The following is a 16,474-nucleotide window of genomic DNA, read 5'->3' on the forward strand; positions in this document are numbered from 1 at the left end:
AAGTTCAAGTCAATTGTGCTTTGAATAAATACTTCTCTGTAGTTACACTTGAACTGCTGCATTATATACTAGAAATACAGAAAGTGTCCATGCACAGCCCTGAAGCACTTTGAGTATAGCCCTTGCCAGGTGAACTCATGGGTCACAGAGGTCGTAGGCATCACCAGCACACAGAGATGGCAGGCACACTCCCACAGAGACACAGCATCCAGAGCGCCACCGGCCAGACGGAGAATCGGAATGGAAGAAGGATGGACAGCAAAACTTGCTTGCAGGAGTTCAGCATTCAAGGTTACAGCTGCAGAACCCCAGCCAAGCTACTGTGATAACTGGCAAGAGCCTCTGCTAGGACAAGTTCCCTACTTGGATTTCATGGATGGAGTCTTAACAGGGCTCTTCAAGGAATAATTCAGAGAGCAGCTGAGTTAGTTATTGGTCATTTGCCTTGTTCATTTGTGGTTGTCACTATGTTCATTCTTAAAAATCCCTTCCTTAAGCTTTAACAGAAGAAAATCCAGTGCTTAAGACAGAGACCAGCAACTGAATTTTGTAAGGCTTTGGGCTGACTCTCGCTGGAGCACAGCACTGCTTATAACCAACGGGCTTCCCAGTGCCCTCAGCACACTTAGTACAACAAAAGCTGTACAGATCACAGCAACCCTGAGATAATAAAAGTATAAAGGAAGAGATGGAATAAATGTGAGCTATGTATGATAATCTTGCCACCTGGAAGAGATTCTGAAAAGGACACTTGCTAATTATACAACAGGAGCAGCAGTGGAAAAAAAAATAAGAGTCAGTATATTTGTGTTTTTCCTTTGTTTTACACACACACTCCCCTTAATTGGTATCCATGCAGGATTCCCTGCAGAACTGTCACTAGTGTTAAAAATCAGATCTTTATAGTCTGTCTTTTTGTCTGTACAAAGTACAGTTGGAATTGATTTTGATCTCCCAAACTGACTGTAGAAAGTAAAGTCTTCCTCTTCCTTCTGTCACCCCTTCTAGATCCCCTCCCTCCTAAGAAGCATGTAAGAATTAAAAGCCCTAATTAAACATGACCAACTTGAGATTAGTTTTGTCATCTTCTTCCAACGAAAATAAAAAAAGCAAAACACACAATCAACGCCTCACCCACCCCATAAACAATAGTTCAATTTAAAAAAATAAATAAATAGTGTGTATATTTCATGCTGAAAAAAAAAGTCACAGAAAGGATTCATTTTTGGTTTTCCCTCCCCCGAACACGACACCAGGCATTTTCTCCCCCCTCCCCTGACGTAGACACGATGGTACATCCAACCATGTGCATCTGTGTTCAAAATGAGTTTCTACTCCTGCACGGTCCCACATGCATCAGGGAGCATCCAGCTTAGCTGCTAAAGCAGAGCAAAGGCTTTCAGGTTTTGGGTATGGTCCCTGCCTGTTCCTTTGGTCCGTCTGTTAAAAGGCTCCTTGCTGCTCCCAGGTCTCTGCTCTTGTCTGTCTCCGTTAAACGCGCCCTGGTCCCCACGTTCCCGGTCACTGGAGCTTCGTACCCAGCTTGCGCTGTCTGTTCCTGCAAGGCAACACAGGCACAGGTGACACAGGGGACCCCAGCCCCATCCCAGGGGGCTGCAACAAACCAGAGGGAAATCCAGGAGGATTAAAGTATGCCTCTGCTTAGCTCCACGCAAAACCAAAGCGCCCCTGCCATACTCGCCAAGCTGATCAGCCTTTTCCTCCCCCCACACTCCCAGAACACCCATCCCATCTTCAGTGCACACAAGCTCACGTGTGGATGCAAGATTATTTACAACTGCTTGCAAAAACCATAAGCCAGGGAGCTGAAATGCTACTTAAATGAGATTAAATTCTTAAATCACACCCTCTCCAGACTCACCTTTCAGATGCATTAATCCACAATCTGGTATTTCCTTACTTTGAGCTATTCTACCCACAGGAGCCGAAAATTATCAGCTACATATCAGAAAAATAATTAATAACTGCATCTGAAAGGTCAGAGCAGCAACAGCTCCTCCACCCCCAACAGAACTTACCTTGCTTCTGCTCTCGTGACTGTGTATTCAAACCACAGGATGTTAGGAATGAGGCTGGTATCTCGGATTAAAAAGAACTCTGAAATTGGCCTGAAAAAGGACAATGTGGACAAAGGACAATAATAAGACTTTCTTCACTGGAATTCTGATTTAAAAAAAAACTGCTCTACTTAACAATACTATTCTATCACTTCAGGCTGTCAAAAGGATTCTTCATTACATTTTAAAAAAACCTTTTTTTTTTATTTCCTTATGCATTATATGCAGACTATATTACATGTCAATAGCTCTGCAATTTGACTAGGTCATTAGACATTTATTAAGAAAGGCCTGCTGTTCATCTTGCAAAGCTCCTCCAGCAGGCTGCTACACCTCACAGCTTCAGCAGGGCTTTACAAAATGTAGCAAGTGATTGAATTCCCTCTTCCCCACCCTTATCAAGGACATATGATCCTTTGTATATATGCATGTACAAGAAAACATGGAGGAACAAAGTAGGTTACACAACAGCCAGTATGCAAAACTGGGACAGAGCCCAGGAATTCTCATTCCTACCATCCATAACAAACCTCCACAGAATAAAGAGACTTACCACGCAGCTATCCTCGGGAAGAGGGGAGTTAGGATCTCCTGTGTGAAGGCAAACCAGGCTATGGCCATGATGCTTCCTGCCACACCTCCATATAGGACTTGGCTCCAGGTGTGGTAAAGCAAATAAACCCTGCAATGGAAGAGAAGAGTCACCAGACAGGCTTTAAAACAACAGGAGCCAAGACTCATGAGCTGAGGTGTCACTGGACCCACAGACATGGGTGCAAGTTATCCTCCAGACATTAAGTGTGTCTTTTTCCAGTAAAAAGCTGGCAAAAATACTGGGGGAAAAAGATGGGGAAAATTCTTCCCTGCTACAGCAGTTCCAGCTTGGAGCACTTCTGGTCTGAGCTTAACTCAATAACCCACCACATTCTTCTTCATCCATCTTTGGATCAGCTGAAGAACTGTTAGTTCCCACAAGAGACTTTTCCAAAGGCAGTAAATCTCCTTTAGGACAAATCTCGTCCAGGCCACCAAAGCTGGGGCTTAAAGGCTTTTAAGAACATGGACAGCATTTTATTTTTGTGTGATTTTGGTGCTCTCCAATGTGACAGTCACACAGAGGCTGCATGACTAATGTGCTCACTTGACTGCAGCCACTCAGAGCTGCACTGTTGGCCTTTCATATGTGGTGTGCACAAGTTACATTCAAAATTCTTTGTGCTCACATATTATGATCATCTTATCTGACCTTCTGTCTAACACAGGTCACTTGATTTCCTCTATTTTTGTTTTAATTAGACCATATACCTCTGACAAATTTGTCCAGTCAGGCTTTTAAAATAATTAATAAAAAGTAATCAGCTGTATTGTACAGTCAACTGCACCAACAGGTAATTACTTTCCTGTGGAAAATGTGACCCTATTTCTAGCTTGAATTTGCCTGTTTTTCCAATCACTGGAGCTCACTTTACATTTAATCTACTAAAGAGAGAAAAAAAAAAAATCACGATCACAGTTCCATTTTCTTTATCCATCTCAATACAACTAAATCTTGCAAGCCAACAGCTATAAATGTTTTGGTTAACTAATGCTCAAGCAAAACAGTGGGACTGATCAGCTGTAGTGATCCACACGCTGGTGTGTCCAGGCATGGGGCAATGCCTCCACACTTAGTGCTGGAAAGAGGGCGAGGCAATGAGGGTGGATGGAGCATAGCACTGGAGCCTGTGGGAAACTGGCACAAGCTCAGCTGATTTGGGGTTTTGTAAATGCTTCTGTGAAGCACCACATACATAGCACCTTTGTTTATTGAGTCTCATGGCAACACTTCTACAAAGCTCAGACTCCTACGGCGCAGTGGAGAATTAGGTGGGAAAGGCAGGATAAGGAATGCCAGGGCTGCTGGCTGGGACAGGCCACGAGGCTGTATGAGAGCAGAAGAGAAACAGTTGCTCCATACCTACTATATGAGACTAGCAAAGCCACTGTGACGAGGCAGATGGACAGCACATGTCGCCATAGTAAGTCCAGAAACCTCGCGTTGTTTGTTTGGTGCATTCTGAAAGAGATGGAGAGCCATTAGCACAGGGCAGGGAGCTGAGCAGTCCTGACCTCCCTCCCTCTGAAACCCTAGGAAAGCTTTACTCCACTGGGGTCATGGGCAGCTCAATCTCATTCCAGCAGCAATCTGTCCCACTGGCAGCACTTAAAGAGCAGCCAAGAAGCCACACGTGTTCCTCTCCAACTGTGAACAGGGATTGCTGTGATGGAAGGCAGGATGCTCACACTGATGTGAGAGGCACATGTTGAGCACATGCAACAGCGAGCCAAGACAAGAGTCCCTCCATCACCCACAGAGCCAAGAGGAACTGCGAGTTTTGTCCTCCTCCACACAAAGAGCCACAAGGTAGAGCCATGACCCAGCAAGAATTCCATTAAAGCACAGGTAAACCCAGTACTTGGTAAGGGAAGTCAACTAATAAGTCATGCAAGTGGACAGCTGGTATTATTCAAAAGATTGTAGATAACCCCACTGAAACGGAGACAAAATGAGAAAGCAGCTTTTCATTTCTCCTCCCTGTACCCCACCTCCTCCCTCGCACTGGGGCACCATCACAGCTTAGAAAAAGAAACTCCAGCCCTACATTCAGATTGAGACAGGCATGCTCCAATCCCACCTGAGCCACAATAAACTGTGCAGGTCCTCAGATTTAGTTCCATTACCCCACTCAAGGGGCACCTAGCAAGGGAGCCACCCATTTCAGGCATTTCAACATATTAACAGCCAAAACCTGACCTGTATTTTTTACCTTAAATAAAGGAACAGAAAGGAATAGACGGAGAAAAACCACATGAATTGGGAGTGGCTGGACGGCATCCCATATTTTGTGGTCACTGTTGAATGGGCTTCTGGGAAGAGAAGTAAAAAAGAATATGGTCAAGGTATGGTCAGCAGCTGGAACACTCCAGATGTGAAGCCAGACCATGCTGCTGGAGCATGCACAAAGTTCACAGGACATGTCCCTGCTCAGGAGGCTCTGTCAGCCTTTTTACACCCAAACATCCACAGCCAGTGCGAGGCAAAGGGGGAAAACCCCTCTAAATCTCCCCCAGTCAGCATTCCACCCAAAACTCCCCTGACACCACCACACTCATGGTCCATACTCTACCTTCACACGGCCGAGGCTCCCGGATTACATTTTTTATTAACCAGTTCACTGCCTCGTTGCACACCAGCCCTCCCAAGAAAGAGATCTGTGAAGGCAAGACAGCTGTGTCATCCCCTCTAAGAGATCCTTCTACTTACCAGGCTCTCTCTGTTGACAAAACCCCAAACATTATGTTTCTAATTTTCTTTTTTGACTACTAGAGTTAAAACCAAAGGCTTCCAAATTCTGTACCTGAGAAGAAAAGCATTTATTTTCATCTCACTTTCTATTTGGCAACATATTGTGTACATGCAGCTTTTCAGCAGCTGATACACAGAAAGACAAAAATGACACAGTAGGGCACTTCTGCAAGCACCTTGTACCAGCGAGTGCAGAAAGTGACCTTTTTAATAGGGCAGGTTTTTGGGAACTGGCTTTTTCCGATGACCAACAGGGGGAGTGCAGACACTGTTATTTGGGTATAATAGTTTAAAACAAAGCTGACTTTTCAGGCTTTCTGGCTTTTCCCTCTATGATTATTTTCATCTTGAAGCTGCTGTCTTCAGTCTAAGAAGAATTCACATTCTGAGCTAAGCCAGACCTGGTAGCATTTATTTTTGCTCTTCAACTTCACAGTTCATACACCTCCCCTAAATTAGTCCTGCTGCTGTGATCAAATTCCCAGCTGGTGATGACACTGCCTCTTCAGCACTCAGTCCCATTCCACATGATGAAGCAATTTTTCACTCCACATCCTGAGCCACAGATCAGGCTGTTGCAAGTCAGCCAGTGTCTCTCTCCAGCCCAGTGGTGACTTCCCACATGAAGAACTGAGAATCAACCTCAACACTTGTCTCGTTACCAACACCAAACAAATCCCGCATTGAGAAACCTATAAATCTGTGCAACAGTTACTCTGGCTTCTTTTCTCTTTTGGGCCAACACAAAACCTTTGAGTTGTCAAAACTGAACAGCTGCCTTCCCTAGTTAAAAGTCCCATTCCCAGGTCCCTTGGGCCACTGGTTCCCACGACACTGTTGCCCTACATTTGAAATCCTTTCAGTGGCCCCTGTTGTATCTGTTTACTGAGGACAAATGTTACAAGTGGTTTATATGTCCTATAGGGAGCTTATCCATGACACTGATTCCCAACTACCTGGCAGAGCAGATAAAAGCATTTTAAGAATCTGGATTGAAACAAGTCTCTTCTACCCCTGGTATTCAACTCACATTTGAAAAACAGCCCTTAAAGACAGATCCACTCCCTTGGAAAGCTTTAGGTTTTATTTTTATCCCCTTTTCTGCCTCAGTAGTTCAAAGAAAGTGCATCCCCCTGAGTTACACACACCATTTCCTGCATATGCTGCCCAGTGCTATGATTCTACTGGATCTTTTGAGTGTTCCCACTCTGCAACAGCATTCTGTACTTGGTCAGACATCTCCCTCGATGGTTCTGGACAGATAATGTCCAAAATACACCAGCATAACAGAGAAGTCAGAAAAGCCTGAGCAGCCTTTTAACCTGGTACGGGTGCTAAGTGTCTCCTGCTGTTCCCTGACAGGAAGATGGCTTTCCTCAGCTTGCTCCTTTTAGAGAGAAAAAGAGGTGTGAATACAGAAGCCCCAGGTGACAAAGGAAAAGACTTTTGTCATAAGGAGAGGCTGGGAAGGGAGAGAAGGACTCACCGTGTGAAGCTCTCTCTTGAATATGATGAGCGTTACAAAGCCAACAATAATGAATATTGGACCAAGACTCAAATAAGCTAAAAGCTGGCCAGAGAAATCACCTGGGGAAACAAACAAGAGAAACCAATCAGTGTGAACTTCCCAGGTACTTGCCTGCCACAACATGGGTCAGTCAGAGCCCTGTATCACAGAGCAGGGGGCAAACTCAGCAGAGCAGCAAGTCCCCGTGTTCCAGAATGACAGAGCTGAGGCAGGAAGACAGCAGTGCTTCCATACAGGTTCAAAATCAGGGATGGAAGGAGCCTGGAATCATTCAGCAGAGATTGCTGCCACCCAGTTTACAACAATAGCCATGGGTGTGGGCCCAGAGCCGCTTTAATCCAAAATGAACACAGGCTGCTGCAAAAGAGGCAGCATCTTTCCCTTCCCCTCATTCCTATTTATTCTCTGAGCCAGCAAACAGTCCCCAAACAAATCCTTTCCCACTCCCTCACTAAAATGGGTTAGTTTTCAGCTGGATCAGCTTCCTAATCTGTCTCACCATGTGTCTGCATGAACACAAGCATTAGCAAAATGGGAAGGAAATAAATAGCTGAACATAGCAGGAGATGTCAGGGAAATAAAGGAGACTCTGCCTTTTTAACCAGTAGCCCACTTGTACCACACAGAGGGGGATCTGGGCCTCCAACCCAAATAATTAACAGTCTAGTTATCCCCCAGGGAGAATCAGGGAGCAGCAATGGGACCTCACAGAGGTCATAAGGTCCCCTCAAAACCTTTATTCCGAACTACAACAGACACTGAAGGGGGCAGCAACAGTAAGGAGCAGCTGTGCATTTTGATCCAAGTTTCTCTTCCCTCTCTTCCCCAAAAAGGGACACATACAGAAGTATTTGGAGAAAAGATGTCAGCACAAATTCCGAGGACACAAAAAATTATCAGAGTAATTTTACTCCAACACCAGCAATTTGTATGAGAAGAGTGAGAACTGTCTGCCAGAGAATCTTTAAATACAGAAGTCACCACAAACGTGCTGTACAAACCCAGCAAACAACAGAAGAGATGGCTGAGTATTGGTTCTCACAGACCAGATCCTCTCCTTCCCATCACTGAACACAAAAGGCTCAAGCCCCCACATAAATTTGTCCTTCTTGCCTCCTCTCAAAAGGAAACAGGATGCCTCTGCAAGTCTGAGCATTGGACTCATTCCTAGATCAATTCCACTGCAAGACACCCAGTCTCCCCAGCCCACGCACCCACATTTTAAAGCAGCACTTGGCAAAAAGGACTTTAACCTCAGCCTCTGAGTGCTGGAACTGATAAAAAACAAGATATTGCCTCTTTACAACGAAGTTCATGCTGCTGATGTTATTGCCACATAGTTGTGCTTACATCAGGTATAGTGCATGGAAGCCTCTGGCATTCCAAACTCTGGGTTAAATTTGGGAACCAGCAACATCATCAGCAAGGATTACTAGCAGGAGTTAGGTGAAAGGAGGAAGATTTGGAGGACAAAACCCCCAGGCATGCTGGGTTTCCGCTGAAGTGAGGTTCTGCTTTGGTTTTAACCTGAAAAGCATTGGAAGACACTGAATTTGAAACTTTTCTTGCTCCATATGGCAGGTTTGTCTTGCCTCAGGTGTGTTCCAAATGCTCCCAAAGCAATGGATTATGGTAACAAAGGAGATTTAAGTGACAGTACCAGTACCAGTTACTTGGCAATAGACAATCAAGCCCCTTATGGTTTTACATAAATCACAAACTCTCAACAAAATTAGTTCTGTCATCAGTGATGAGGGAATTCATGAGAGAAGCCACCTTGTCAAGAGACAATTAAACTACCCTGAAAGCTTTAGGCATACTTTCCAAAAGTCTCAATTCCAGCATTGCCAAATAAAGAGAGCTCATCATCAAGAGATCACCACATTTCAGATCACTCACTCTGTTAATCCCCAGTACATAAAGACTTAGCACTTCCACATTAAAAGCCATAATTTTGTCAAGTAGAAACCAAACCAAATTATTTATCATCTTCTCAGGGGGTTCTATTTCTTGTGCAGATGGTGGAAAGGTACTTAAACAAGTAGTCTTTTAATTTAAATAGGATCAGCAGCAGCGAACTCAAAATCCTGTTATGTTACATGATAACATACCCAATAAATCAAATCACCCAGACTTCAGAGGCACAAAAACCACACCTGAGAGGGGAACCAGACACCATCACTCCCAGATGTACCTACAGGCACCAAGTCCTTTACTCAATCTTAACACGAAAGCTCCTCAAATATGTCAGCAGTCCATTTAGAGCAGATATTGCTAATAGTACTTCACGTTCCTGTGGCTAATGGCAATTAAACACAGTCACATTCTGAAGCCACTTTTTCTACAGAGTAGGCAAATAAACAGCTGGGTACTAACTGAAGGCAGCACTGGAGCTACCCCAGGAACACACTAATGCCATCACAAACAGCCCCGCTGATCCAGCGGCTCAAGGCAGAGCTTCAGTGACTAAACCAGCTCGGAAAAGACTGGAAATCCCCAGTGGAGGAGGCAAAGTGAGCTCTGAGAGAAAGGCCAGCGCTGCTCAGCGCTCCAGGGGCCTTGGAGCGTGATTACTTCTGTCACTCCTGTCTCCTCTCACGCTCCAGTGCGCTCCGAGACTTATTCCCAGGGAAAGGAGACGTGCAGGAGAGCCACGGTTTAAAGTCCAGTCAGATCTAGCAAGCAGCACCCCTGTTCGTTATAAAAAAAATAATTTTCCTTTAGTTTACTACACTTGGGAATTCTAAAGCAGTTCATCCAACTAGCAGGAACAGAGACAAAAATCTCTGCAAAAATGCAAAAGGAGAATCTACTTAATATATATCTTGGGTTTCGTTTAGTTTTAAATTCTGCTTTTTTACAGTCCAGCTTTCCCTGGACATTATTTGGAGCTCAAAAAGCAAAAATAAAGGATGCAACTACCCCATTTTTGGGCAGCCAAGAGATAAGTACGTGCAGCACTATACATAGCTCAGACACACGCTATTTTTTTCAGCCTTCATTCAGCATCTACTTCTGCTCCAATTCAACATTTTACCCAGCATCCTGTCGGTGGAAATAGCTGAGCTTCACCACATCTACTTAACCTGTATAGGATGTAAAAATGTGAATCAACAGCCCCCAACCACATCCTACCACAAGACTGAGCCTTGCCACCACCACTTCCTATTGAAGGATCTATTTGTGGCACTGCCACTGGTTGTGAGATCCTGGCTAAGTGCATATGTGCAAGTTGCACAGACAACATGCAGTGTATGTGCATCACGGGCATTTCAGCACTAAATATTCATGATATGAAAGAGTTATTTCCTCTGCTTGTGCATATCCCCATAACACGAGCTGTGGGACAGCAATAATATCTGCAGGAGGCTTTAAATTATGACATGAAGGCAGGAATCAGACATAACTTCTGCAGGGAAATGAAACATAAACCCTGCATTAAAGCAGCCAAACAAGAGTGGGATCTGCTTCTTCCAAGAGATACTGCTTAGCTCTGGAATGAGCCCTGACTTGTGAGCTCCCAGCCTGCACAGAGACACAGGAGGGTTATCAGAACAAACATTCCTACAGGAGCTGCATGTGGTGATACTGAACAGCAACAAGAACTGCTGAGCCAAAGCACAGACACAGCACCTTTGAACCTCTACCCGCTGACTGATTCTGCACACCTGCCCCTCCAACTCTGCCTGGCTGTAGGAAACATCCTGGAGAAAGTGGGAAAATGGGAATATTATGTCATTCTGCAGAGAAAAGGTTTGGCACACCAGGTTTCTCTCCTTAAGGAATTTGTCCAGTGTGAGAAGGTCCAGAAAGTCCCAGAGCTCTAAGAATCCCAGCTGCACTGAAGAGAGGAAGTTTTCTTTCTTTTCTACAAATAATAATAAAAAACCCAAACAAACCAGGAACTCAATGTTTCTCCAGTGAAACTCACCCTACAGGCAGGAAGTCCCTGAAGATGAGTTTTAAGTCTGCAGCACAAAGTCACCCCATGCAAAGCAATGCATACGGGAAAAAACAACCCTAATTATACCCATGACATGACAGGATTTAGTTCAGTTGTTATCAAACAAAAAAAACTCAGACTCAGTTGTGTGCCAATACCTTCAGAGTAGCATCCAGTGCTCTGCAGCAGTCAAAAGGCAAGAACATTTTTAAGAACACAACAGAAGTTACTGTTACAGCACTACAAAAATTTATTATGCAATTGTGGTGTCACCAGCTAAAAAGGGAGAGTACACACAGAAAAGGCAAATAGAATGGGGACAAAGATAAGTATGCAACAGCAGCCATTCAGAAAACATCAAATAAACCAGATTTTCAGCTGAAAAAGGAAAACAGATGATACAACAGTTCCATAAAGTCATGAATTATACGGAGAAATTGACAGCAAACAATTGCTGCCTCTCACTGCACATGAGAGAGTGTTTGATGAAATTACTGAGCAGTAGACTTAACAGAAAAGAAACAACAACCACATTAAGCTACAAAGCTCAGTGCCAGAGATACCGTGAGATCCAAAGCAGAAATGGATTCAGAGAACAATTAGAGATACAGCTTTTATACATCCATCAAAGGACTTAACAGTCCTGATGCAATCACCAGCTCATTACTGGAAGGACATAGGGAAGAAGGATTATTCCTGCCTACCTGCCAGCAACCTGATACTATGCCAGATCATTCCTTGGTCTCACCAAAGCAGAGCTGGTAATATGAAATGCTCCAGGATCAAAAAATACTGAGAGCAGCATCAGGATGATATTTTTACAGGCTATCCTCTGCAGCAGCGTGCTTTAGCACACACAGGCAGCACTGCTATGGCTGATTTTGTTCTCCCTGTGTTTAATCCTAACATTCCCTACGGGTAGTATTTCAGTCAGGTCTCCAAGATTCCATTCCTCAGACCAGTCTGCAGTTGATTACCACAGCATTCATTTGCTGTTTTTCATTTATTTTGCTTGAAGTGGACATCACAGAAAGCCCAGGAGAGCTGGGCAGCCACACAAGCAGCTAAGGATGGGTCTGATGTATCACTACTGATAAGGAAACATTAGATCAGAACAGGGAGCACCTTTCTGGAGACACCTCTCCCCTTCACAATTAGAAGACCAAATCCAGGCTTTGCCTGCCAGGCAGAAATCAGCAGAGACAGCTTTTTACCCGGTCCCAGGACCCTCACCCAGATGAAAGCAGGTGAAAGCTGGGGTTCTGCACTGGAAATCTTTAGAGATGTGAGATTTTCAGAGGTGGTTGCCACAGCACCTCAGCAGCCTCTGGGATCAGCCAAGAGCCAGAGCTGTATGCCACAGAGCAGTGCATGACATGCCAAGATAGCTTAATAATTGATGTTGGTAAAAGCAGGATCTATTTCTCGTTCTGACCCTCTCAGCAGCACAAGGCTACATTAACTCCACTGTGCTGAGCATGCTGCCAACCTCACTCCTTTATAAAAATACATTATCTAGGCACTTTATGGACCTGGAGTTCAGATGTGCCCAGGCTGAACGGAAACAGCTTTCTAAATAAAGTTAAGAGCACTTTCCCCAAATCCAGGTAAAAGCATCAGACCTACAGTTTACTGCAAGTCATTATTTTAGACCAAAACGTTGTCTACCTTGACTTAGTAAAGCCTTTGACACTGCTTTCCACTGCATTCTCCTGGAGAATATCCACACCTTGGATAGGTGCTCTGTATTCCAGGTAAAAAAAACCTGTCCAGGCCTAGATTGGTGGGGGATGGAGCTAAATCCAGCTGGGGCTGGGCTCGGTTCTGAGGCAGGTTCTGTTTCACATGTTTATTAAAGATCTGGACAAGGAGATCAAGTGCACTCTCAGTTCACTGATGACACCAAGTGTCCCTGTGCTGGACACTGCTAAGGCCCCACCTCAAATCCTGGGGTCAGTTTTGTGCCCCTCACAACAAGAAAGACATTGAGGGGCTGAAGCACATCCAGAGGAGGGAAGAGAGCTGGGGAAGGACCTGGAGCACCAGGGGCAGCTGAGGGAGCTGGCAGGGCTCAGCCTGGAGAAACAAGGAGGCCGGGGGGAGCCTTCTGGCTCTGCACAACTCCCTGACAGCTGGGGGGCAAGCATCAGGCTCTGCTCCCAGGGAACAGGGACAGGAGAAAAGGAAACAGCCACAAGTTGCACCTGGGGAGGTCTAACTTGCATATAAGGAAAAGCTTCTTCACAGAAAGTGTTGTCCAGCCCTGGCACAGCTACCCAGGGAGTGGTGGACTCCCCATGCCTGGAGGGATTTAAGAGCTATGTAAATGTGGCACTTCGTGATGGGGTTTAGTGGTGGCCTTGGCAGTGCTGGAGGAACAGCTGGACTTGGTGATCTCAGTGGCTTCTCCAACTTAAATGACTCTATGAAAATAAATTAACCAACTTTTATACCTACAGCTGTTTTACTGTTTTAGTCCTTTGTCTCCACTTTATAGGCTTTCATGAACACATGTTTTATCCAAGATAAACACAGTGCCCCTCCGAACAACCCTAAGCTGGGTGATGACTTACCCCTCCACACAATCATCTCCTCCCTTTGCCTGTTTAAGAGCCTTCAATGCCAAGAGAAAATAATCAGGTTATGTCACATTATTCGAGATCTGATAGATAACCCTTGTACAGTGATTTCTACCACCTTCATTTCCCAAACCAATCCAACAAATGGAGCACAGGACGCTCTGTGTATACTGCCAGGTTCAGATAAGGAGATAAGATACAAAGGTGAATATATCTACTCCTAGCAAGATTATTTCCCATCTCTCTCAAACCGACACGTTAATATATTTGAGAAGGGGGATGGCAGAGGAGCTGACAATGTGGAGGAAAATGCAAGACAGAAAAGGAAATGCCAGTATTTCACATGAAGCATCACAGAAAACCATGAAACAGCCATAAGGGGGAGGGCCAAGAAATAATGCATCTCCAGCGCCAGATATTTTTTCAGCCTTGTCACATTTCAAGTCTCCTAGCTAAATGGGCACTTTCGACCCAGAAGATCCCTAAGCACTTTAAAAGCTTTAGGAATTGCACTGCTGTGAGGAGCTTTCATCAGGAACTAAAATCCAGCTACTGAAACAGGACACAGAGCAACACTCCATGGCAAGCTGGGGGCTCACTAGAAGTGGAAATACTGAGAAGAGTGTTTAGACAAGATCTGGATCTTGAGCAAATGGTTAATACTGTAATTCTGACACTCCATTTTTCTATAATCTCTGATTATAACAAGCACCCAAACCCAGCACAGCACAAAGCACCCACAGGAGCTCCGAACAACCACAGGTACTGATGGGACACAGCTTAGGCGTATGCCAGCTAAACACAGACCCATCTGCTCTTGCACATCAGGAATTCATTCCACCTGGGTCGGGCTGCTGGTGTGCAGGACCTCTGTGGATCACACCCATCCCAGCTGGAACAGCCCATCCTGCACTCAGGCACCTACTGCTCCTCAACGCTGCCAGGACACAAACCCACCTTGCCAAGAGCTGAGCCTCAAAACATCCTGTGCCTGGAGTCCTCGGGGCATTTCCCTCAGCGCTGACTGACCGAAGTGCTCCCAGAAAAACCACCAGACCCAGCTGGGACACGGGCACCCTGCCACCCCCTCTCCCAGCACAGCCACCAAACTCCCTTGGCGGCCGAGCCCACCCAGGGGACACGGCCACCCCGGCACATCCCCGCTCCCTGGGGTGCCACGAGAGCGCCCAGAGTCCGCCTGCACGGTGACACACCGAGCCAGACCCCCAGCGCACGGCGCGGGGAGGTGACACCGGCAGCAGCACGCTGCTGGGGCGGCAGCGTGGAGCCGCAGACCGTGGGTGCGACCCTCGCCTCGAAGCCGGGGGCACCACACATGGCCAGAGGGCTGCAGGGGCGGCGAGGCGGCGGTGTGGAGCGGGCAGGGCGGCACTGGAGGGCCGGGCGGCTCCGGGATCCCCGGGACGGAGCCGCTCCCCGAGCCCATTCCCGGTCCCCGTCCCCCCCCCCACAGCCCCCCAGCCCGGAGCCCCCACCGCGCATGCGCAGCGCCGCTCCCGCCGCGGCTCCCAATCTGGCAGAGCGCCTCGCCGCCCCCAACGCGCACGCGCGCCCTGCCGCCTCAGCGCTGCTGCTAAATGGCTCACTATTTGGCAGCCGCCAGCGCGGCCCTCGGCGGCGCCGCGGGGCGGCGGAAAGGGGCCCGCCGCGCCCGGAGCTGCAGTGGGGAGGCCCGGCGGCGGCGAAACGGAGCGTTACCTGCGGGATACTCGACGTGAGTGAGGGAGACCGGCCGCCACGGCGCGGGCAGCGAGCACTCCCCGACTGCGGCCATCTTACCCGGATACCGGGCCGGGCCGCTACGGCCAATCGGGACGCTCTTGAGGGGCGGTGCGGCCAATGGGCGGGGGCGCGGGGAGCGACGGGCCAATGGCGGCGCGCGGCAGGTGAGGCGCCGGGCAGCCCAGCACCGCCCAATTAAACATCCAGCCCGGGGAGCGTCTCAGCCAATCGGCTGGCGGCACCGCGGCCCGGCAGTGGGCCAGTCGGTGGAAAGGCGGGCTGCACAGCGTTTCGTCATTGGCCAGAGGTGCCGTGCGGATGGGCCAATCAGCAGCTCGCCCTAGTGCCAGTTCTCAGCCAATCAGCGGCGCCGCCGGCGCGGCGGGCGCGGGGCGCTGAGGCGGGGGCTGGGCGGGAAAATGGCCGGGCTGGGCTCCCCTCAGAGCCGGGCGAGAACGGCCCGGGCTCCCCTCACGTCCTGCACCGCGGCGCGACCCGCCCCAGGTTCCCCTCACACCTCGGCGGGAACAGCCCGGGCTTCCCTCGCACCCCGCGGGTTCCCGCTCTGATGCCGCCGGGGCTGCCCTCACACCCCGCTGCAGCCGCCACAGCTGCTGTAAAAAAAAAAAAAAAAAAAAAAAAAACCGAACAAAAAACAAAACAAAACAAAACAAACCCTTAAATTAAAAAAAAAAAAAAAAGTATTTAAATGAGAATCGTTTATTTCAGAAGGGTATTACTACATTCAGCTCTACATCACACCATCTGCCTCACTGCCCTACCCCAGGCACATTTCTCTCTGCCCCACACAGAAGTGATTCACTGCTAACGTCCAAGCGCCGTTGAAAGTGAATATTTGGATTTTTTTATTTTTTTAAATAACACTTAGGAATCACATCTAGCTCTGTAAGGAACGAGCAGCTCCTGTGTGGGTGTGCACATGTGAAAATAAAAACCTGAGGTAAAGTCACTGAATCCCAGAAAGGTTTGTTTGAGAAGGCACCGTAAGGCCCATCTCATTTCTAGCCCAGGTGGCTCCAAGCCCTGTCCAACCTGGCTTTAGACCCTTCCAGCAATGTGGCAGCCACAGCTTCCCTGGGCAGCCTGTGCCAGCGCCTCACCACCCTCACAGGGAACAATTTCATCCTAAATCCTGGCAGAAAATCCTTTACTGATTCTGCAAAGGCCAGGCAAACACCTGGTCCAGGTGATACTTTCCCCCCCAAATACCTGAAACTACTGAAATCACTTTGAAGA

General features: G+C 47.3%; 1 protein-coding gene across 1 annotated transcript; it reads right to left on the bottom strand.

The window, feature by feature from the left end:
- Nucleotides 1-782: 782 nt before the first annotated feature.
- On the bottom strand, nt 783-15,348 carry DOLPP1 (dolichyldiphosphatase 1). Its single transcript, XM_068211308.1, has 8 exons — nt 15,194-15,348; nt 6,911-7,011; nt 5,246-5,330; nt 4,886-4,985; nt 4,036-4,134; nt 2,632-2,760; nt 2,040-2,129; nt 783-1,558 (listed from the first exon to the last, which is right to left on the bottom strand). Exons 1-8 carry the CDS (start codon nt 15,267-15,269, stop codon nt 1,522-1,524), a joined length of 717 nt encoding a protein of 238 aa, XP_068067409.1. The 5' UTR covers nt 15,270-15,348; the 3' UTR covers nt 783-1,521.
- Nucleotides 15,349-16,474: the final 1,126 nt, after the last annotated feature.

Source organism: Anomalospiza imberbis, chromosome 21 (assembly GCF_031753505.1).
Source record: "Anomalospiza imberbis isolate Cuckoo-Finch-1a 21T00152 chromosome 21, ASM3175350v1, whole genome shotgun sequence".
Classification (NCBI taxonomy): Eukaryota; Metazoa; Chordata; class Aves; order Passeriformes; family Viduidae; genus Anomalospiza; species Anomalospiza imberbis.